The following is a 23,208-nucleotide window of genomic DNA, read 5'->3' as shown; positions in this document are numbered from 1 at the left end:
AGGAGGAGGAGTCGGACAGGCTCGCGGCCCCGCCCAGCACGCTCGGAGGGGCGGAGCTTAGCTAACGGCAGCTGTTAACGGCTGCGCGCCACAGTGCGAGCTTGAGCTTGCGGGGAGAGGCAGTTAGGCTTTTCCCTCCATTCGGGAAGGTGGCAAGAGGACGCAGTTGTGCAGGCAGTGGGAGTTTCAGCAGGTATTTATTGATTTGCAGGTTTTGCTCTGTTTTAGCTTGATTCTGGCTTCAATGTGATGTTATTACAGTAGTATTAAATCTGTACGCCGCCTTTCATGCGATGCTCTCAGGGTGGTCCACAGCATAAAGATGCAGAATATCATTATTATCATTTATTAAATTTGCATGCCGACCTTCATCCATAGATCTTGGGGCAACATAATATCACAAGATAAAAAAAACACAAAATACATAATAAATATAAAAACAATGACAAACCAATAAATTCCCCCCCCCCTCCCACAGCACATTTAAAAGGGCATCAGATGTCAAATCAACCCAAGGCCTGGTTGAAGAGGAAAGCTTTCGCCTGGCGGATAAAGGTGTATAATGAAGGCGCTGGGCGAGCATTCCACAAACAGGGAGCCACTGAAGAAAAGGCCCATTCACGTGTTGCCACTTTCTGAACTTCTCCTGGAGGAGGCACATGAAGAAGGGCCTCAGAGGATGATCTCAGGGTCCAGGTAAGTTCTTATAGAGAATAAAAATATGTAATAAAAACAAGAACAAAAGCAAAACAAACCAATAAACGACACCCCCCCGTATGTGTATGCACAGCCAGCCCACTCATGAGGCAGGTGAGGCAACCGCCTCAGGCAGCCAGATCCTCCGGGGCAGCAGATCACAATGTCAATCTTCTATAGAATCGTAAAGTTGGAAGGAACCCTGAGGGCCATCTAGTCCAACGCACTGCAATGCAGAAATCTCAGCCACCTCACACATGACAAATTACCATTCAACCTCTGCTTAAAAACCTCCAAGGGAGGAGAGTCCACCACCTCTAATGGGAGTCTGTTCCACTGTCAAACAACTCTTACTGTTGAGGAGATTTCACCCCTCCCATATCCAAGAATCTGCTGATGTTCTCTGCTGATTCTCCAGAGAGGAGGGGGCGGTTTCTGCTCTCTACTTATTCCGCTCCAGCCTCACATCAAAGAGAGAGAGAGAGAGACTGAGTGTTAGAGAGAGATTGTGTGTATAGATAAGGTTGCTGCTAAGAGCAGCTGCAGACACTCAGTGCAGTTCAACATTTTCATTAAGACCTCATTTAGCTCTGTACATAGTTGTGTATTATAGTTGTAGATAGAATAAAAGAAGATATTCTACAGAGCTGCTCTCCGAGTCGTTTATGCTTTGCTATACTCTGCTGTACTCTGCTGTGCGACGACTGTCTTCTTGTTGGAGTGAATCCGGTGCTCACAACTCTAAGCTGTGAGTCCACAGCACTTTGACCTGTTCCTGTGCAGAAGGTAGTCTCTGGAAGTGCTACCCAGCTCGCCTAGCCCAGTCGGGGCTGAAGTGGATGAGTCCAGTTCGAGGCACTGGCTCAAGGGCGATGCTGACAACTGTCAGGAAATTATTTCTGGTGTTTAGTCAGAATCTCCTTTCTTGTTACTTGAAGCCATTGGTTTGGGTCCTACGCTTTGGAGCAGGAGGGGGGGAAACAAGTTTGCTCCATCCTACATGTGACAGTCCTTTGGCTATCTCCTTTAGCTGTTTACCTTTGTTCCTGATGTAGATCCTGTTAGAATTCCTGCTCCGTGATTGCAGTCATGGGATTGTTGTCTTTCACATGACTGTGTGTGTTTTGACTCCACAGAGTGGGAAGTAACGGAGACAGGATGTTTGTGTTACTGTGTTGAAGTGGGACTATTGTCCTTTGTTATTTTTCTTTGATGTCTGATGCTAGAGAGAGAGGGAGCCATGTTGCAGTGCTCCGTGTGTGTAAATAAAGTAGATTAGCCAAAATGCTGAAGTTGCTTAGGTCTGTTACGCAAACTGCGAACACTCTGCAGATTCCTAAGTGTGCTGATGTCTGTTGGCATCGGTCGCTATGATGTTTGGGCAGAAGAAAGCTTTTGAAGCTCCCAAACGATCGACCAGGAGGGAGAAAACATGCCAGTCGGGCATGTCTCGCTGCCAAGGTCCTCCTCGAGTGTAGGACGAGCTCCTGACAGATCCCCCCTCACCTGGCACCCCCTTCTTCCCTAGTGGGGAGTGGGACACCATCTTGGGGTCTGCCTTATGTGCCAAAATGTATTGGGCTGGCCTTGTATGTGTGTGTTACTTTTTGTAGCTCAAAGCAACACTGCACCAACCTGGTGTTCTCCATATATCTCAAACTGTAGCTCCCATGACCCCAAGCCAGTTATGGCCTGATGGGAGTTATATTTTGAGATATATGGCGAACGCCAGGTTGGGGCAGTGGTAAATGTTGAAGTGCAGGTATTTATTATGATAGCTTCCATGGACAGTCTATTGCCAAACTCCCAAAGAAAGTTCAAAAATGAAGGTGGCTGTGTTGATCCATATATCCCCAAAGAGCAGCAAGTCAGCTGATAATAATACAATCATGTTTTGGCGAAGGCTGATGTAGTGGTTATCATTATGAGCTTTGCCTGGAGAGACCTGGGTTAATATACCTAATCAGCCATGAAGTTCACTATGTGACATTGGGCCAGTCACTGTTTGAGCCAACCTACACAGCAGAGGGAGCATGTGCCAAATCAGACCTGTCCTCCAATTTCCCAAGCTTAGCGTCACTGGCAAGTACTGTTCCAGTAGATAACATCATCACGCCTGCTATGGAAAAAAAACAAAAATACTGGAGCTGCATTTTTGCTCCATTAATGCTGCATTGCTGCACTTAAGCTTCTGTGCTTCTTTATGTATATATCCAATAATTTGGTCCTGCCTATATTACTGAATGTACTTTGCTTAATATAGTCTTTTGATGTAATTTGTGCTTTTGCTGCATATCACTTATTTCCTTGGTGACTTAGGTGAACTTTTTTTTTCTTGGCCAGTTAATTTTTATTGATTTTCAAAAAATTTAACAGATTCATTCAAATTAATTCAAAGTTAATACAGTACAATTTAAAATGTTGACTTCCCACCCGTCCTCCACATTGTGTCCTTGTTTTCCCCCTCTTGCTGCATTACAGCACATGCTTTTATCTACTTCATAATCTGTTGCTTATAATAGCTTATCATTTTAACATTAACTATTATTATAGGGAGATTTTTAATGTTCAATGTTTTATTGTGCTTTTAATATTCTGTTGGGAGCCGTCCAGAGCAGCTGGGGAAACCCAGCCAGATGGGCGGGGTATAAATAAATTACAGTATTATTATTATTATTATTCGGCAGGAGTTCTCACAGTGTGAAAGTGGAAGTTGCTCCAATAGGGCAAATGGGGCACTGTTCAAACAGATTCTGTCTGCCCAGCTACCTGCCTCCTATCATTCCAGAGAGTGACCTTGCCTGGCAGCTTCTTCCTCCACTGTTGCCCTTGTATAATTCAGCAGGGAGGAGGAGAATAGGGACAGAACTAGGATTAGTTGGCTCTGTCTGTCATTGCCTCTGGCGCCACCTGCTGCTGGCCTCCCTGCCTTCTGCCCTGACAGTCCCAATTGACATCAGCCACCATGGTGTTGAGGTACACAACTTTAAGGTTTGCTTGTTGTTTCAGTTGCTCCTGTATAACTCTTTTGTGGTTTTTTGCTTTTCTTTCTCTAAAAGACTAAAGAGAGTGAAGCTGAGATCATTCTTTCATAAGAACACAAGAAGAGTCAGCTGGATCAAGCCAATGGCTGATCTCAGAGACCAGCAGGCCGGGCAAAAAGCAGTTGGAAAGAAGTTGGGAAATGCACATGACTACTCCGTGCGGCCTTTAAGTCCAGAGTGCGAAATCTACGAGGCCATTCCCTTGCCCTGCGGAGAGAGGTGCGCCCTTTTCCCCTTCTCCGTTGGCGGCAGCGCCGCCGTCCCCTTCGCGCGTCTCCTTGCACTTCGTCGCCGTCCAGTCCAGGCGGCAGCGGCGGCGGCGCTGCTGCTGCTCCCCCTGGCGTCCGCCGGCTGCAGCTGCAAGTGCCCGCGCTGTCCTTTGTGCAGCTCGGCCCGCCCGCCCGCGGGGAGTGGACGAGACGCGCGGGACGGACGCCCCCCGCCCAGTCCGCCGCGTGCCGGGGCTGTGCGCGCGTGCTCCGGGGATGCTCCCGCCCGGACGCCGGTGGCCGCGCTGCCGCTGCCGCCGCCGCGATGTGCGGGGGCTCTGACGCCAGGCGGGGCGTCCTCTGAAGGGGCCGGCGCGCGGGGCGAGCCATGAGGGGCGGCCGGGGGCGAGGGCTGGTGGGCGCGCTCAGCCTGTGCCTCAGCCTGTGCTCCTTGGCGCTGCTCGTCACGGCCATCTTCAGCGACCACTGGTACGAGACCGACCCCCGTCGCCACCGGGAGAGCTGCGAGAGCCGCGCCGGCAGCGCCCACTCGCCCGAGCAGCGACGCCGCCTCCTGCCGCTGCCGCACTTGCCCTTGCGAGGCGCCAAGCGGCGGCTCCCTCGAGGAGGAGGAGGCGCAGCTCCGGCTCCCGCGCCCACCGGCCACTTCCCGCCGCTGGAGAAGTGGAGGGCCCTGGTGGGGCTCGGGGTGCTGCAGTCGCCCTGCGGCCGCCCGCTCTTCGCCACTTACGCCGGCCTCTGGAGGAGATGCTACTTCCTGGGCGTCGACAGGGACCTCGACAGCTTGGTGGAGAGAGGTAAGGCGGCCAGGCGGGTCGCCCCCAGCTCGCGCCCTCCCCACTTTCCCCTTGGAGTGCCCCCCATCACACGATCACCATGCACGACCCCCTTATCATTTCTGCACTGGGTTCCCTTGCCTCTGGCACACACCTTCTTTGTCCCCCGAGCCAAAGCCGTCCTTTCGCCCTGTCATCCCCGAAACATCATCCCTGCACCCCTTCATAAGACCTCCGTGCAGAGTTAATACACCAATATCCTCTCCTTGCCGTTGATTTTGGGCACCCCTTCGCTCCCCCAGTTTGGAGGAACCAAGCGTGTTCCTGAGCGTACGCGCCGACACTTGGTTTTGCACACAGCCCTAGTAACATCTCTAGGCAAAGTCACTTATTGGGTGCACAACATCGCTTAATGCTGCATTGCCTCTTTGTTATTGCCCAGACCCAGTCTTCCTCTTCCACTTCAGCATTGTCTTCTGTCATTCCTTGCGCTCCTCACTTCTGGTTATTGGCTTTATTCTCTCCGCTGCACCTTCCTCACACGATGCTGTCCTGTAACTCCCTTGCATATTCTTGCTTCCTACTCTTCCTCCTCTTTCTCCTGTGAAGCGCATAGCAAGAAGGACATCAGGAGAACCGCTCAATTCATTAGGAACCAGTGGTGTGCATCGGTGATGGAAGGCATGGCCGAGTGACTGTGGACTTGGAGAGTACATTTCCTTAAGTAGCCATGATCCTTCCATCATTTCTCAGTTAATGGAATGCATGGACCACACAACCACAGCACATGGTTAATCTGTAATGTGCTTCTCCATCGATCTCCCTGTGTGCCAGGATAGTGGCACTATGCACTTTAGCACTCCAGACCCTGTTCCTCCTTATCATTCACACATTGCTCTCTCTTGCCCTCCACCAGTGCTTCATTGTGTTCCTCAGCACAGAACCGTTGATAATGCCTTGTGAAGCCCCCATTTGCCATATCATGACTCCTAGTTATTATGTCTCCATGCCCCATTCTCTGTCGTTATGTTAAAAAAAAAAACAGATCAAGCCTTGAACACATGTATAGTAGCAGTGTGTGTCTTTTCCCCACAAAATGCAAGCAGCCATCCAGTGGTACCATTCATCTTATTGCATCTCTACACACCGTGCAGGTTCTTTCTCACTCCCTGTGAATCCCCTTTTCTTCCTGAAAAGGCTCTTCAGCCACTGCACTCTCCTCTTTAATACAAAGGCACTGTGACCTTCCCTTCACAATAAATGGATACTGTTCAGTGTCCTGGCATGCAGAAGCAACATTCACTTCCCCACCAAGCACACAGAAACCACAGACCACCTTTCTGTTGAGGTATTAGATAGGCCTCTTAGCCCAAGAAACTAGCATTTTGACCTTTTTGTACTCATTCCTCCAGGAGGCAAAACTTAAATCTGCTTTCTGTTAGGTGTTTTAGCAGACCCATTATGCGATTCACCCAGCTACTGGACACCTAATAGTGTTGGGTTGCAAAAGGTTGCACCCCCCCCAACCCCCCCCCCCAGTTTTATGAGCTTCTATTTTTGGATGTAAATTATTATCAACAACAGTCAAAAAAAAGGGGGGGGAGAGCAGAGTATTTAAATGTGGCCAAAATGTTAGTTTTACCAGCACAATCATTCTGTGATTTCTTCTTCACTGTCTTCACTGCCCACCTTCAAATTATGCTTAAGCCCGAAATATAATCCCTCCTTATCCTCTTCTCTGCTGCTGTAGGTTTTGCTGTTCCCAGCCGCCTTTTGTCCTCCTCCCCAAATGACAAGCCCATGTGAGCAAGAGAGGGATGTTCTGATCTGTGTAAATCTTAAATATTGGTGAGTTAGCGCTCCAAAAGTGGAAAGTGGAACGTTCCAGTGTCACGTTAGTTTGAGAATCAGCTTACATCTTTCTGTCACTACACTGCAGGGGAGGGGAACCCTTTTAAGACCAAGAAACACATCTCCTTATGGGAACCTTCTGGGTGCCACATGCCATTGGTGCTGGGTGGGGCCATAAGCAAAAGTGGGTGGAGCAATGACTTTATACAACTGGCTAGTTTTACATGTATTCACACAGGCAAGCAAGAGGCATTAACAGAGCTCAAGGACACATTCCAGTCGGGCAAAAATGCTCAATGAATATGCAAAGTAGAACTGGTGAGGAGGGGGCATGGCTGAGAAGGGGCTGTGGTCTGGAGAGAGTCCTAAGGGCCACATAGAGATGACAGGAGGACTGCTTTTGCCCCTGGGGCTGAAGTTCACCACCCCTGCTATATTTATTTGTTTGAAAGTGCTGTTTTCATGCTGCATTTATTTGTTAGTAGAGCCTTTACCAACCTAGTGACCACTTGTTTTGGGCAACGATGCCTGTGAGCCCCATTCTGCTGATTTGGTCTGAAGGGAGTTGTAGTCCAAAATGTTTGGTTGGGGAGGCATCAGGTAGGCAAATGCTGATTTAGTATGTGGCATGCTCTGCTCTGCCTTTATTAAGTTTGAATTTTGCAAAACTGCCAATTTCAGACTGTACTTAATGGATATACTGTAGTACTGTTTCTAATTAGTATATCTTGCAGCACATTCCCTCTTAGGAATGACCTGTTTCATGCAAACCCATGTTTGGAACCACTTGGGGAGTAAAGTAGCTTGTGCGGGGAGGGCTGTGCTAGTTAAAGGTAGATAAGAGGTGGACAGGGAAGGGGTCAAGCACTCTCTCCTCTGGCTTCTTCTTTCCAAACCCACTTCCTGTTGTGCTTTTTTCCCTGCATGTGTCTAAGCGTTTTAAGGAAGGGAAAACTCAGCATGTTGCTAGACTACAACTTCCATAACAACCAAACATTGGCCATGCTGACTGGAACTGATGGGAGCTGGATGGAGTACAATGACTTCTGGAGGGTCAAACCCCCCTCCCCCCAATACTATAGAGAGAGAAATAAACGTAAAGGCACAAAAGAAGATGTTATGTTCTGGGATAGCTCAGTTGGTAGAACACATGACTCTTGACCTCAGGGTTGTGGGTTTGAGCCCCACATTGGGCAAAAGATTCCTGTGCTGCAGGGGGTTGGACTAGATGACCCTCATGGTCCTTTCTAACTCTACAAATCTATGATTCTTGACACAGTATACTTTACGTGACAGGGACTGCAACATTCTTTTGAAAAAGGACAATGAATCAGAGTGAAATTGGTAGGAGTAGTAGCAAGTGGAAGACCTTTAGCTCAGAGGTAGAGCATCTGCTGTGCATGCAGAAATTCCCAGATTCAGTCTCTGGCATCTCAAAGTAGGGATAGGAAAAAGATCCCCCCCCCCACATGCCTGAAACTCTGGAGAACCCTTGGCAGTTAGTGTAGATAATACTTAGCTAGCTGGGTCAATGGTCTGACTTGATATAGGGCAGCTTCCTATAGAGATACAATTATCATAGTAGTTTAACAGTCAATCCCTCTTCTCCGGGAACTCTGGAATATGAGCTCTGTACGGGGAATAGGGGTCTCCTAACAACTCTCAGCACTCTTTACAGACTACAGTTCCCAGAATTCTTCAAGGGAAGCCATGACTGCTTAAAGTGATATAATAGCACTTTAAATGTATGGTGTGAGCGTGGCCTAGGTTGGTGGCGATCATAGTGTCTCGTGGTAGAAAATTCCACGATTTAACTGTGTATACGGTGTAAAGAAGTCCTTCGTTCCAGAATGCACCACTAGTGTGCAACAGCATTTTGGATCAGGAGCTAGCCACAAAGTGGTATTATGCCTACAGCTGTGGAGAATCACTTACGTGCAGTAGATCTGCCAGGAAAATGGCATAGCCTACTCCAAAGTTTCTGCATACAGGGAAGGAAAGCAGAATGGAGCCAAACTCCGGGGCTGATACTTCATAGCACAATTCCTTGAATTGGCTGAGACATTGTTGCTAGCCCAGCGGTGACTAAAAGCTGGCTCAAATGCTAAAATAAAGCAAAAATGACTTGCTGTCAGGAAAACATCAAGCATACAATTGAGATACAAGGGTCAAGTTGACCCAGGAAATTTATACTCCTCCCGGAGCAGAGTCAGCAACATAAAGAAAAGCCATCTGAAAAAAGAGTATATTTTTCTTTTATTTATTTTTGACAAAATAATTTGTATTTTTGTACTGAGCCTCTTGGAAAAGCAAGTTTCTTTTGATATACATAGTTACAGTGTTTATTCCAGTAAATAATAAATGGTGCCCACTGATCCATCAATGATACTGATATAAAGTACCATCAGCACCATTTTTCTCCTTGAAATATCAGTCAGTTTGTCCATTTCCATACTCTCCAAAGCTTTTGTCAGATATTCTGTCATTGATGGTATAGTTTTCAGCCTTCCAGTGCCTGGCAAAAACAATCCTGGCAGTAACCAACCATTCTGAGATGAGAAATCTTACAGCACTTGGATATCTTATTAGCTAAACAATTAAATGATATTAAATTCTGATTATGGGGGTTGCTTATTTTTACTTATTTATTTGCAAAAACCCAAAAATATGTACTACCAATGTTAAGAAAACATCATGACAATTAATAGCATAAAATGAACATTAGAATTCCATTCATAAAACAAGTACAAAATACATCACAAATCAGAAGATCAAATTAATACATCAGCATAGATGGATCACCCCTCAGGGGAAGCATGGGTGAAAAGATGGGAGTTTTATGATGAGTTTTAGTACTGTAGATGCCTGCCTGATGTTTATTGAGGCACACTCCAAACTCTAAAGGGCAGGTGACACCACACTTAGTCCCAGATAACTAAGACAAACCTCGAGAGCATATGTCACTATCAATCTCTCCTGAACATCAAAGTTCCTGGACAGTGGTATACAAAGCAAGGCATTCCAAGAGGTAACCTGGTTGTTCAAGACCATAAACTTGGCCTGGTAGCATATTGGCAGCCAGTGCAGTAGTGTTGATTGGGTACTCACTCCAACAGCTTTGCTGTGGTATATTCTGAATTAGCTTTAGATGTACTTCTCTTTTGTGCACTGTGAGATCAAGAGGAGGTTTCAAGCTTATGTACTTCTTCCGCTCTTCTCAGCATGCATAGAGCTGGGCACTACAATTGAGTAATCCTGTTTATTTCAACATGGGATCTCCCTTGTCCCTAGATATCAAATCCACTAAGAGAATTGGGCTCCGTATCTAGGCTGTGGGAGTACAACTCCTATCAGTCAGAGCTAGCATGGAGTGGTCTGGGATGATGGATATTTCTGTTTGTTCCAGCAACATCTGAAGGACCAAAGGTTCCCCATCCCTGATCTAAGCAAAAGGGAAATCTTGCATGCAGAGAACCTTGTGGTGCCTGGTTTGGACTTTCACTTGCATGGCAAGGGGAGTGAGGAATGGAGCAGCAAAACAGCTTGTGAGCCCAAATACCTTTTCTCCCTATCAGACTTTTGTTTGCCCCCTCTGTGGGCTAGTTCAAGACCTACTTGGTAATCAAAGCCTCTATATCAAAGTTATCCTTTAATTTCAGTGGGTGTGTTCTGAGTAAAACTTAGTTGAATGCCATTCTGGGTTGCTGTATCTTCTGACTCCAATGTTCTGTTGTTGTACTCTTATTTTTGAATTAACAAAACTAAAAGAAAAGGAAGTTTCATTGCACTAGCTGGACAACTGTTCTGATATCCTATATCCTAACTGTTCTGATATCCTATACTGAGGTTCTAAGGCTTCCCTTTTTTGCTACTTTGTATATACTTTGTTGTCTAGTATAACCACTATTCTTCATGGAAGACAATCTTACTCTGCTATGAGTGATTGCCAAATATAACCACTATTACTCCTGTTTTCAATATTGAAAGAGATGCACATACCCCCATTAATAGTGCTCTCTTTCCCCCTCTGGGAACAAATAGAAAGCCTAGTCAGTAGGCATTAATGTCATCGTCTGGTTGTCCACTCTGGAGTGTGGCATTTTGCTTACAAGTGCAAATGAGGTCCCTCTAAGACAGTCAAGTTTGGGAAATGGAAGTTTACAAGGTGGTTAAGTAGTTAAGGTTGTGGGCTGCACTGCTAGCTCACTAGGCAAGTGAGAAAAGGGCAAGATAATTCTATCAACAGCACAATTACTTTTTGAAAAGAGCGAAAAAGGCGGGGGCATGTTTAATGCAGTTTCATTTAAGGAGCTTACTCGCAGCTACCCATTAAACTTCACAGCTGACTACTGTTTGAAATCAGTATTCCCTGCATCCAGCTCAATGCTTTAGCCTAGGCATCAGCAATTGGAGACCCCCAGGGTCTCCAATTCACATGTTTGTGTTGCCCCCTTCTACCCTTCCCCTACAACTGCCACGCCAAAGTTAAAAGAAATGTGCAGAATGGTTACTGTCCCTGTGATTTGCTGGGACACCTAGAAAGCCTGTTTAAACTTTGAAAAAAACCCCAAACACTTTAAAATAGCTCCCCTCCCCCGAGTTTAAATGAACATCTTAGCTGTAGTGGCGGCAATGCCTAGAATATCTCACTCTGAGGAAGGACACTGTCTATCCAATCCCCAGAGCAAGGCAGGAAGGAGTTAGAGGGGACGGCAAAGAAAACTGCCAGCAAATGGGGGGGGGACAAGAAGGGAGGAGTGGAGAAGAATAATTGGGAGAGGGGGTGCCAGGAGGGAAGTGCGGGGTGTGGTGGGAAAATCTCTTGAGGTGACCAAGTCCAAAACCTCTGGAGAGCTCCACTTTGGGGAAGGCTGGTGTATAAATACATAAAGAATGTAAAATACTTTACCCTGCCAAGCAATGTGCAACACAGTCTTACAGAAAGAACACAAGAAGAGCCTGCTGGATCGGGCCAATGTCCCATCTAGTCCAGCATCCTGTTCTCACAGTGGCCAACCAAGATGCCTGTGGGAAATTTGCAAGCAGGACCCAAGTGCAAGAGCACCCTCTCCTGTGATTTCCAGAAACTGCAGTTCAAACACATAAAGCCTCTGTGGAGTCAGAGCATAGCCATTGTGGCTAGTAAACCCTGATAGCTTTTACCTCCATGAATTCATCTATTCCTCATAGAATCATGGAATTGTAGAGTTGGAAGGGAAACCAAGGGCCATCTAGTCCAACCCCCTGCAATGCTGGAATCGCAGCTAGAGCAGCTCTGACAAATGGCCATCCAACCTCTGTTTAGAGCCATCCAAGTTGGTAGCCATAGTGGGAGTGAATTCCATAGTTTTAACTACACACTGTGTAATTCCTAAATGGTGAGGGAGGGAGTGAGCTCTCCTGGGATCCCTGCTGATAGTTCAACTCAAGGTGGCAATGTGGCCCAGGAGCACAAAGGCCAGATCAGAGTTTGAGACTGATATTTGGTGGTTCCATTTGGGTTGAACTTTTCCTCTTCCATTGTTCTTCTCACATCATGCTAAGAAATAGCCCTCAACCATAATGCTCATTTTTAAAAATTCAGTAATAAAACTAGGCAATGAGCTTGTAGGTATCACTGAGATTTCAAAATGGGTTTCAAAAGAAAATAATTATGGTTGCAGGCTTTCTTTTACTATGACATGTGGCATGTTATAGCAGCTGAGGCACAAGACAACAATCTTCTTAATGAAATGTTTCAGTGCAGTTGCTCTGAAAATGCAAACATGCATTCACTAGATTGTCTTGAGAATTGGGTTATAAATTGTGTTAATTGTGCTGTGCAAACAGAAATGGTGGAATTTTTGTCAGCCTCAGTCAAGGGATGTACTTCCCTATTAGTAGCAAAGTGTAAAAATAGATATTGCTTTAAGTGCTTTCATGATCATAATCGGCAGAATCATTATGACATTTCACTGCTTGTTTCTCTAGGGAGAACATTTAATATTTATATCTAGCTACACCGTACAGCAGAAGAAAATACATTCTTTGCAATAGATGCTAGGGTTTCTTGGGCTTCTCCTACTAATGATCCTTCCATGCCTCTGATAATACCCCAAATATCGCACATGTTGTAGCAATTACTCTTCACAGCAAGGAATGCCCAGAATGTTACTTGATGGAAATCAGCATTTCTTCAGGCTTAGTCTTTCTACTGGACAATGGGGATATGCATCCCAGGCACTAGTAGCCAACTTGTGTTGCTATATTTGGCAACTAATCGTCAGCCATGACAGGCCCTTGGCTGGTTCTAATGAAGATAAATTAGTGCATTGCCACTTCTAGGTTCAATGGACTGCTACTAATGTATTCAAAGGATTTTTTGTTGTTGATGTTCATACTTGTAGCAATGAACTCAGATGGAAAGTGAATGATTCCCCTTTGACTTTTAGCTACGGATCAGGGAAACAAAGCTATCCTTCAAAATCTGTACTACTCAATATTTTGTGATGCAGTTCTCCAACAACAAAGTTGTATCAAAAAGCTTCTATTAAAGTGTCCAGTAAAATGCATAAAAAACACTAAATTAAGGTACCACGAACTAAACATAAGATCTGAAGCTATCAAAAGTGTTTGCGATGCCTTTCTTTTAATTCTGCAAACAACATTTCTTCCCTTGCTCTTACTTAGTTTTACAAGCACAGCTGAAACATCTTCAGCTTCTTCACCTCACCCCTAGTCTCTACAGCTCTTTTTGCTCCATATTTAGTCCAGAACCTCAGGCTTGCTTGCTTGTCTTTTTGAGACATTCCAGCATTATTTAACTTTTCACTTCTCTGACTCAGTGGGCTCTTTCTTTCCATGCAAGGGAGTTATGCCACAGATGGCATGTAACAAAGAATTGCAAGGTTTTATCCCTTGGATGCAAATCTGCTTGTTCCAGTTTCTTAGTTGGAAAGAAACTGTGCCAATTAAGTTACTGAGCACTTTGGTCCATCAGACTTCGCAGAGAGCTTTCAGCATTTATGCAAAAATTGGTCTGAAGGACATGCTTCTGTGCAATAGCGGGACGGAAAGTACACATTGTGCAAATGAACCAGATCCTCATCATCTTGCAAAGTGGAGAGAGCGGTGTAATCGTTGTAGGGTTGTGTGTGTGTTTAGAACACCATCCAGCTATGGTGAGGCATTGCCATATCATGCACCAGGAGCAACTCTAGAAGGCATATGTGCTGCCACCACAAGGCCTCTAGGAGAGCCCAGAGGAACTGTAAGTGCCATGCACTGCAGCAAGGTACATCACATGTTCCTTCAGGAGGTTGTGTGTCCACTGATGAAAGCACTGTCAGGCAGGGTTAGAAATCTGCCAGTCCAGAAGAAAAGCTGGGAAAATAGAAGGGTTGAAGAAAACTGTTCTCCAGCTTCCACATTTTTTTCCACACAGCCCCCTGCTCCAAAGAAGAATATTGATAATTGAATAACTTCAAGCCCAAAATAATTTTAAAGAGATTTTAATTACTTTCCCCTTCAGATTTCTATAGTAGAATATGTCTAATCTTAAGCACAGCCTTTTAAAAGTAACAACTTTTCCTAAAAACATACCCAAATAGCTTCTTGTCAGTTTCTCTCCCCCCACCCCTTACGTCCACATCTTCACCTTACCAAAAGTAAATATCATACCACTTTAAATAGTTATAGCTTCCTACAAAGCAGCCTGGGAATTGTTGTTCATTAACTGTGATGCGAGTTGTTAGGAGACCCCCGTACTCCGCTCACAGAGCGACAATTCCCAGAGTGGCTTAACAGGCGATGCCTCTTCCCAATGAACTCTTGCTCCTTGCTCCCACCCCAGTTCAGAGTTCAAACTCAGCTGGCAACCCAGTCTCCCATTAAGATCTCAGTGCGACTTGTGCTTTAGGTCTCATGTACTTGGCTACCCCCATGGCTCAGTGCTGCCACAGATTTGGGGTTCGTTCTAGCTGGCTGACCAATTATCCACCCCTGACAGTTACTGCCAAATTCAGTGTCATTTTTTGAGACCCTTCCTGGAATGTTTTTCAAGCAAGACTGAAGAGATTGCTTGAACAAACCCCCATACTGAATAAAATGATTTGGGGGACCAGTTATTCCTGTTTAATAAAAAGGAAGGTGCACTCTTCAATTGTCTCTTGAGGCAGACAGATGCCAGCAAGGAGGCATAAACAATAACCCACAGATATTGGATAGTCAGGCTGATGGGTCTCTAGTTGCAGAGGCTTACTGGCCACCCCTGTTGGCATGGTGATAGCCTGAGCAGAATGCAAATATGGACATTCTGATGTCACACATGATGTCATAAACAAGTTATGCTCAAAAGTCTTGGCAGAGTGAGAGGCAGTTAACAGTCAACCCACATCTGAACTCTGGCAAGATGGACCATCATGGCAGGTGATGGATATATATTGGGGCTATATTCAATTTTATTATAGGGGAAGTGTTTGGGAATGAAGAGGCCTTTTGACACTCCCCCCGCCCCACCAATAACATTATTTGGTGAGCCAACAACTTCTACATGCAAAATGGCAAGGAAGCCTGGAACGCAGTCTAGACATACTGGACTTTTCAAAAGGATTTTAAGGTATTCTGAATTATAAAAATGCTATAAATGGATGAAAGGAAGTGGGGATTGGAGGTGAGTTTATTCACAAGAGAGGTTATCAAATAACTTTGGATATATTGGATCAATTAGATTATAAACTCCTGGAAACAGGCTTTCAGGCCAGCCACACACAGCTCTTAAATCAGGCATAGGGCACGAAAGCAACAATAAAATTTGCTGGAGTCTTGCATTGATGGCTCTCTAGTAACAGGGATTTATTACTGTCCAATGCTGTTGGCATGGAGATAGCTTGAGCTGAATGCAAACATAACATTCTGCTGTCATGAATGATGTCACAAACAGCTTAAGCTCAAAATTCTTGGCAGGTGAGAGTGAGTTAACAGACCAAATCTGAACTCTGGCAAGATTCTGGATCTTTGTTAACAGGTGATAAATTTATTGGAGGGAGAATTGTCCATTAATTTTTATTGGGGAAGAGTTTGGGAATGTTTTGTAGATTGGGTTGTCAGTTCTTAACCTACCAACAAGTTTAGGTCAGTCAATACACCTTGCCTATCTAAACATCTACCTTATAACTGCCTATTTGTGTTGATTCTTGTGGAAGCCATAACAGTTGTTAAAGGTAAAGGTACCCCTGATCATTAGGTCCAGTCGTGACCGACTCTGGGGTTGCGGCGCTCATCTCGCTCTATGGGCCGAGGGAGCTGGCGTTTGTCCGCAGACAGCTTCCGGGTCATGTGGCCAGCATGACTAAGCAGCTTCTGGCGAACCAGAGCAGCGCACGGAAACGCCGTTTACCTTCCCGCTGGAGTGGTACCTATTTATCTACTTGCACTTTGACGTGCTTTCGAACTGCTAGGTTGGCAGGAGCTGGGACTGAGCAACAGGAGCTCACCCCGTTGCGGGGATTCGAACCGTCGACCTTCTGATCGGCAAGCCCTACGCTCTGTGGTTTAACCCACAGCGCCACCTGCGCCCCAGTTGTTTTTAAAATAACAGTTGTTAGGCGACCCCTATTCCCCTCACAGAACTATGATTCCCAGAGTTCCCTGGGAAGAGGGACTGATTGTTTGGCCACTCAGAATATCTTAGCTCTGTGAGGAGACTAGGGGTCTCATCTCAGCACCATTATCTAACTACAGTTCCCAGGATTCTTTGGGGGAAGCCATGACATTAGAGTGTTACAATAATGCTTTCAATGCATAGTGTTGACATTTTCTCAGTCCTTGACTCTTTATTTCTTGTTTATGGAACACTGTCATCTCATCTGACTGGTAGCAGCTCTCCTAAGGCTTCAGGCAAGGATCTTTCCACAGCTGTCTACCTGAATTCAACTGGAAAAACCAGGAATTAATCATGGTGCTTTCAGCATATAAGGCCTGTTCTTGGTGAACAATAGCTAACTCCCCCCAAGGCCCAGCTCTATATTTTGGGCATTGTCAGAATTAACATTTAAAAGTAGAATAAATAGGTAATGAAATTATGTGATCTAGCTGCACTTCCTGGCTTTGTGTGAGGGTGCTTAAGTAAACTTGGAAAAAAGGGGTTTCCAGAGGACCTTTTTATTGAACATTCATCTTGATTTGCTTGTAGGGAGATTAGATGATGTTTGCTATTTAATAAGCATGCATTCTGATTTGTTTATGAGGTTAGATGATGTGGCACAAAAGCAAGTGTTATCCCACACTTTCCCGTGCATCTCCCCATCACCTCCCTTATCACAGAAAGTTCCCCCTTTTGGAGGAAGTGGGTTTGTTGCCCAGGGCATCCCAAATAACTACAATTGCACAACCCGCATTTTCTGGTATGTAACTGAATCCCACCCAAAAATAGTGACTGCCTGGAAGCACCCAAAAAGTCCTGAATGGGCTGATCTTTTTCTTCCCTCTCCTTCCTAGAGTTGTTGTGACGAAACCTGCAGAGCTTTCTTGAGGGACAAAATTGACACTATTGATTTAAGCCGTTCTTCCTCCCATCTCCATTTTATTGTCATACTTCCAGTCTACTCCTTCTTTTCACAAGAGTCTTCCCATTCAGGTTTGGCCGAATGCTTACAAGTCAAGGAGAGACTTGTAGGTGGTTTTCCTGCATTACCTGTGAGGTCTGTCCTCACCCCTACACAATCCTGACAATCTCATATTTCATATTTTAAAATTCTAAGTAAGTAGTCTAGCCAAAAAGCAAGCATTTTCAAGCCCATGATTTTCAGTGGGAGAAAATAGAACACATAAATTTAGTTCTTTTGTTGAAGTCAATTGTCCTAATCCATTTTGGGAGTTCTTTTACACTGAGAAGAAACCAGCCTTCCACTTGCACAGTGAATAATAATGCATTAATCAGCATGCCTCTCTCCATCTGAATTACAGTCCTCATGTGGGCCCTACTGAACAGGCTTGGTGCATTTTTTTAATAGTTAAGGATGAGAATCTGCATCTGGGATTGTGAAGTGCCAATAGTTGCCTGCAATGTAAGTTGAATCAGGGCCAATAGGTCTTTTTAGTTTTCATGGTTGCAGAGCTCTGGTTGAAAATTTAAGGGCCTAGGGCTGGAAACAATGCGGCAAGTAGCAAGAAGCTTAAATGACTTGTGTTGCACAATATACATGTCACAAATCTGGACCTTGCAATAATAATCTGAGGCCCTTCTTTGTGTGCCTCCACGAGGGGTCTGGAGGGTGGCAACACAAGAATGGGCCTTTTCTGTGGTGGCTCCCCATTTGTGGTATGCTCTTTGAGGGAGGCTTGCCTGGCACCTAAAGATTTGCAATGAAGACGGAAGGCAAAAACATTCCTCTCCTCCCAGGCCTTTGGCTAATTAAACCATCTATGGCCTATGGCCTTTTAAACTGTGCATGTGTGTGGGTTTTTGTTTCGTTTATTATGTTATGTATTTTTGTGTTTTTAATACTGTAAATTGCACTGTTATCCTTGTATATATAAATTTAACAAACAAACAAATCCCATGTTTGCAAGAACACCCCAGCATGAGGCTCTGGATTAATTAGGTAGAGGATCTGGTAAGAGTTGGCCACAAAGTACTTATAAAGTTGTTTTGAGTGACTATTCGCTTCTGATGTGCAGCAGGCTACAAACTCCCTGTATGAGCACCTTGTGCAGAAGTATTACCAAATTTGCTTCCAGGGCTAGTTAATAGTCAAGGGTGATTTGAAGTTTGCTCAGTCAAAATAAGAAATAATATTTTTACCCTATGTCTCAATAAAGATCTGAGATTATGTCTGCCAACCATCAAATCTTTCACTGACCCACTGGTTGGCAAAATGCAAGCTTATCTCCTGTTATCACTGACACTTTGCAAAATGGACCTATCATGAATAGAACTATTTAAAATATTCATTTTATCTAACATTGTATGTAAACCGTATGTTCTTAGAATAAATCTTTGTAGCTTATGCAGCAATATCCTGCAATCAGATGGTGTTCTTACATTCCCATAAACAAAACTGTGAATAACTTAGTAAGTACTATAAATATTTCAGCCAATTCCATTTTAATATGGGCATTAAGTAAATGTTTGCTTGGGCGCCTCCAGGAAAATAGGCAAACTTGCAGTTAAAATGCATGAAACCGACAGCTGCTGAAGATCTAACATCCAAAATTCAAGTGGCAATAAAATTAATCATACCAAGGGAATTTGGACTTGTGGGCCCACCATACCAAAGAGGCTGGGGACCACTGTTCTATTTCACTGTATTATTTCCTCAGTTTGTAAAGCGGGATGCTGTAAGGGGTATCTTGGAGTCTAGATGTATTGCAAAATGATCAGGGGACCAGAATGATCACACTTCTCTCTGCCCCAAGCAGAGGAGTAGTTAGGGTTGTTGGGCACACTGGGTGTCACACCGTGGGGGATGGCACTTACTGTGGGGCCTGCAATATGCCCTAGCCACGCATCTCTCCTGCGAGTGACGCGGTGGCTCGGGTGCCTGCTGGCTCCGTGCTGCCCAAAACGGTAGTGTGGGGCTTGCATCTGCTCACCACCTCCCCCCCAGCCGCCCTACAGCTGACGGAGAGGTGGCAGGCAGACTACATACAAGCTTTGCGCTGCCCGAAATGGCAACATGGGGCTTGTGTCTGCCTGCCACCTCCCGCTCAGCTGCCCTACAGCTGAGGGGGAGGCAGCGGGCAGACCCCTTGGAAGCATCACGCAGCGTGGCCTGCGCCATCTCCCCCACTGTCTGTGGCTCGCCCTGGGCGCAGAGCGCGGGTGCCACCCTGGGCACCCAAGCGGCTTGGTACACCACCGGCCCCAAGTCAAAATTGACATGGGCCACAGCAAGGGGTATTGTGTAAGCTGCTTCTAGGGCTGCAGGGGAATCCTGTCAGCAAAAAGTAATGACTGTCCATGCCAGAAATCTGATTTGGACTGGCACCCCTACACCGTGAAAGAAAAATCTTGCACCCAAGGGAAATATAATGTACAGCTTCATTGCAGAAAGGATCAGTATGCTAGTATGAGAGAGGCAGAGAATTGTCCTCTTCTACAGAGTTGTTTTGATTAAAGATGTTAACTGGCCTCTTTTGAAGACTTGAGTCCTTCCACAAAGGATCCTCTTTGTTGCACAAGACCCTCCCCTTCCACCAATGAAAGGAAAAGGATTTTTGTGTGGTGAGGAATTGGCCTCCTTTGAACCCAGTTCTTCCCAGTGGCTTGCCCTTTGCTTGCATATTATTAACAGCAGATTCCTCACTGCTGAAGAGCTTCGCTTATTCATCCTCGTTAAGTGGAATTTGTTAAGCATTTCTGCCCTTCCCTTTCGTAAAGGTATCACTCAGAGATGTACGGCAATCAAGTACCACTTCGCTCCACCAATACGCTTACGCAACATCCCGTTCAATTTAACCAAGACCATCCAACAAGATGAATGGCACCTGTTACGTAAGTAGTTAGGTTTTCATGATGCTAAATGTTGTTGTTTACCCATTATAACATCCCCCCCATGGCAGTCCAGGTCAGGAAACTGTGCATCATCTTGCAAAACCAGTCAGCTTTTGTTATCAAGCCCAGCAGCAATAGAAAAGGATTGAAAAGGCCTCAGGAAATTTCTCCTCTGATCCATACCCAATAGCCTAGGCAAAGAAAATAACCTCTTTACTTCTAGAAGTGCATCACTGCACAGTTTCATTAACTTTGATTGTATTATTTTTTTTTTAAAGGGGGTGGGAGAAGACAAGGGACAGGCAGGATGGATTGATACTTTTTAGGGCAACAGTGGTAAAGAGAGATCAATGATAACTACTTGTATGTCACAAATGGCGATTGGTAGATCCAAGGGGAGAAAAGACCACCGAACAGATGGATATTGTTCCCAGTGCATTTCCAGGAAACTGGTTTATCAAGGGTGTTTTTTTTATGCTTAGCGAAAACCACTTTGGTATGCTGCAGAAAAACGTGTCTCACTTTTTGTTGATAGTGGGTATGTACAGATATCTTAAAGTGCAATTTTTTGTATTCAGAATCCATTCCAGCAGAGTTCAAGGGGCTTGTTCTCAGAAACATGTGCACATGATTAGGCCAGTGTTTGCCTACTCGACGCCCTCCAGAGGTTTTGAGCTACAGCTCCCATCAGTTTTGCTGGCTGGGACTGATGAGTTGTAGTTCAAAACATGGAGGAAACCCGGTTTGCCAAGGCTGAATTTTAAATTGTGTTACTTACTAATGCATATTTAACCTTGTCCTCTCTCACTTCTGGAAACAGATCTAAGAAGAATCACAGCAGGATTTCTTGGGATGGCAGCAGCTGTTCTTCTCTGTGGGTGCATCGTAACTACAGTCAGTTTCTTTTGGGAGGAAAGCCTCACACAGCACGTTGCCGGCCTCCTTTTCCTTATGTCAGGTACTATTTCAGCTCTGTCTGCTATATCCTTATGTGTGTCAGGTTTTACTCCCATCTGTTGGAAGAGTTGTACCACATAATCTGGCCAATGAGTTTTCACATTTTGGGCAGGTCAGCACTGCAAATGTAAACGGGTTTGATTGCTTCCCTCTTCCTTATCTGATAATCTTAATTCTACTAGGGAAACTAGGGATCTTTAATAGAATTTGTGGTTTCCATACAAATTTGTAGCACTGGGGGAGAGAGGTGAAACCACAGAAAGATGCTGGAAGTAGAGAAATTAACCAAAAGGTACAATGGTCAGGGCACTGGAAAAGAGAAAGACTGCCTTTAAAAATACTAAATGTAAAAAAAAAAGTGTATTTTTCTACACAAACACACTTTAGCAATCATACATCCACAAACGTGTGTTGAGCAGTTGTATTTTCCAGTAAATTCCCTGCAACAGTTTGAAGTTTCACATTCCCCCTCCTTGGTGTTGCCGTGTGTGTGTGTGTGTGTGTGTGTGTGTGTGTGTGTGTGCGCGCCACTATGTATTTAGGAAGCTTTCCTAATTCAAGGTGGTGGTGGTGGGGACTGAACCTCCACATGTTACCTAAGACCAAAGGAACACACCAGAGTCACTTATTCTGTAAACAGACCTAAACAGGAAGAATAATTCCTGTGGAAGAGCTAAAATAAAGAGGATTGTGGTGCCTTAAAAACATAGGAAGAGCCCTGCTGGATCAGACCAAGGGCCTATCTTGTTCTCACAGTGGGTATCCAGGTGTCCATGGAAAGCCCACCATTAGGATCTGAGTGCAGCAGGACTTGTGATCCCCAAACACAGGTACTCAAAGACATACTGTTTCTGACAGCGGAGATAGAACACAGCCATGAATTTGCCTTTAAAGAATTCACAGATTTATTACGCTGCAAGCTTTTGTGAATCATAGAGTCCACAAAAACTTATGGTAAATTTGTGAAGCCTTGAAGGTACCCTAAGCCATTTGTTTTCATGCTGCTAGACACTAATGCCTCTACACCTCTGGAAGTTGTGGGGTGGGATGTATGACCCTCTTTTACACACTGCTAGTGCTTCTAGATGACATGGGAAGCTGTGCTTACCTTGTGATGCTTGCTAACGCCTTAGACCTGGAAAAAGTAAAATCTCCCAGCACTTCCTTCTTGAAAAACAGTCATAATATTTCTCATCCATTGCCCACTCTCCTCCCACTTTAAAAAAAATCTTATTCAGGCAGAATCTAAAATGACATTTTGAGGGGGTGGAAGCTTCTTAGCGTTGCAAATTACTGAAAGCCAAAAGAATGGAAAGACCATAGAAGGGTTTGTTTTGTCTACTCTGCCCATGTCTCTTTACAGAGCAGGGCTGCAGAAACTTTTTAAGCTGCTGGGCCTGATATTTATCTCCCTCCACCCCTGCAGCTCATCTGGTCACCCTAATAATTGCGCTTAATAATTATTCAAATTCTGATGACGGGCTAAGTGCATGGAACATGCTCACCATTACTCTTGTAAGAAAACAATGCCTGTTGACTTCTGGTTTCAAAATTGTCTATCTTTCATTTGCCTTGCATGTCTCTTGATGATTTTATCCTGGGCTATTTTGAGCTGTTAGTAATTGCTGATTGTGCATATTTGGTAGCCATGACACTGTGATTTTGTCTCCTTTGCAGGCATCTTTTGCACTATTTCTCTCTGCACTTATGCAGCAAGTGTCTCCTATGACCTAAACCGCTTACCCAAATTTATCTATGGTCTTCCTGATGACGTGGAACATGGATACAGCTGGTCTATATTCTGTGCTTGGTGCAGCTTAGGACTCATCGTAGCAGCAGGATGTCTTTGCACCACTTATCCACTCATTAGCAGGACAAAGATTAGCCATCTAAAGTCTACCAGAGACTCTTCTGTATGACTGCTTATCAGGGGATAATCCCTCCCCTTGAAAGGCAACAGGTGAAGAGTAGTCTTCAAGGATTTATAAGGGAGCTAAATTCATAATTCCAAGCACAAATGAAAACAAAACCCTGTCCCTTAAATACCAAACATTGTGTCTTACTTAGCCAGGAAATACAGAGGATTTCTTCTCTACCTTCAGGGTGGCTGAAATAAAACGTTCAGACAACTGAGTTCTTGTGGAACTGATGACTGCAATTTAGCACAGTGTATATGCACA

The 23,208-nt window shown here is 44.9% G+C and overlaps 1 protein-coding gene across 5 annotated transcripts; it reads left to right on the top strand.

Annotated features, from left to right (window-relative positions):
• The first annotated feature begins 58 nt into the window (after positions 1 to 58).
• Positions 59 to 23,161, top strand: TMEM178A (transmembrane protein 178A). Of its 5 annotated transcripts, XR_014545858.1 has the most exons (5): positions 4,323 to 4,767; positions 6,497 to 6,594; positions 19,958 to 20,071; positions 20,892 to 21,029; positions 22,706 to 23,161. XR_014545858.1 is itself a non-coding variant. In XM_083605535.1 (4 exons), exons 3-4 carry the CDS (start codon positions 20,924 to 20,926, stop codon positions 22,945 to 22,947), a joined length of 348 nt encoding a protein of 115 aa, XP_083461661.1. In that variant the 5' UTR covers positions 59 to 193; positions 19,958 to 20,071; positions 20,892 to 20,923; the 3' UTR covers positions 22,948 to 23,161. The 5 variants fall into 5 exon arrangements, 4 of the variants coding, with proteins under 4 accessions (XP_083461661.1, XP_083461658.1, XP_083461660.1 ...); XM_083605535.1 differs by lacking the exons at positions 4,323 to 4,767; positions 6,497 to 6,594 and adding an exon at positions 59 to 193; XM_083605532.1 differs by lacking the exon at positions 6,497 to 6,594 and having other exon boundaries at positions 4,175 to 4,767.
• The last annotated feature ends 47 nt before the right edge of the window (positions 23,162 to 23,208 follow it).

This window comes from Podarcis filfolensis (assembly GCF_964270895.1).
Source record: "Podarcis filfolensis genome assembly, chromosome: 3".
NCBI lineage: Eukaryota > Metazoa > Chordata > Lepidosauria > Squamata > Lacertidae > Podarcis > Podarcis filfolensis.
This window is presented reverse-complemented; position numbering and strand designations above follow the sequence as displayed.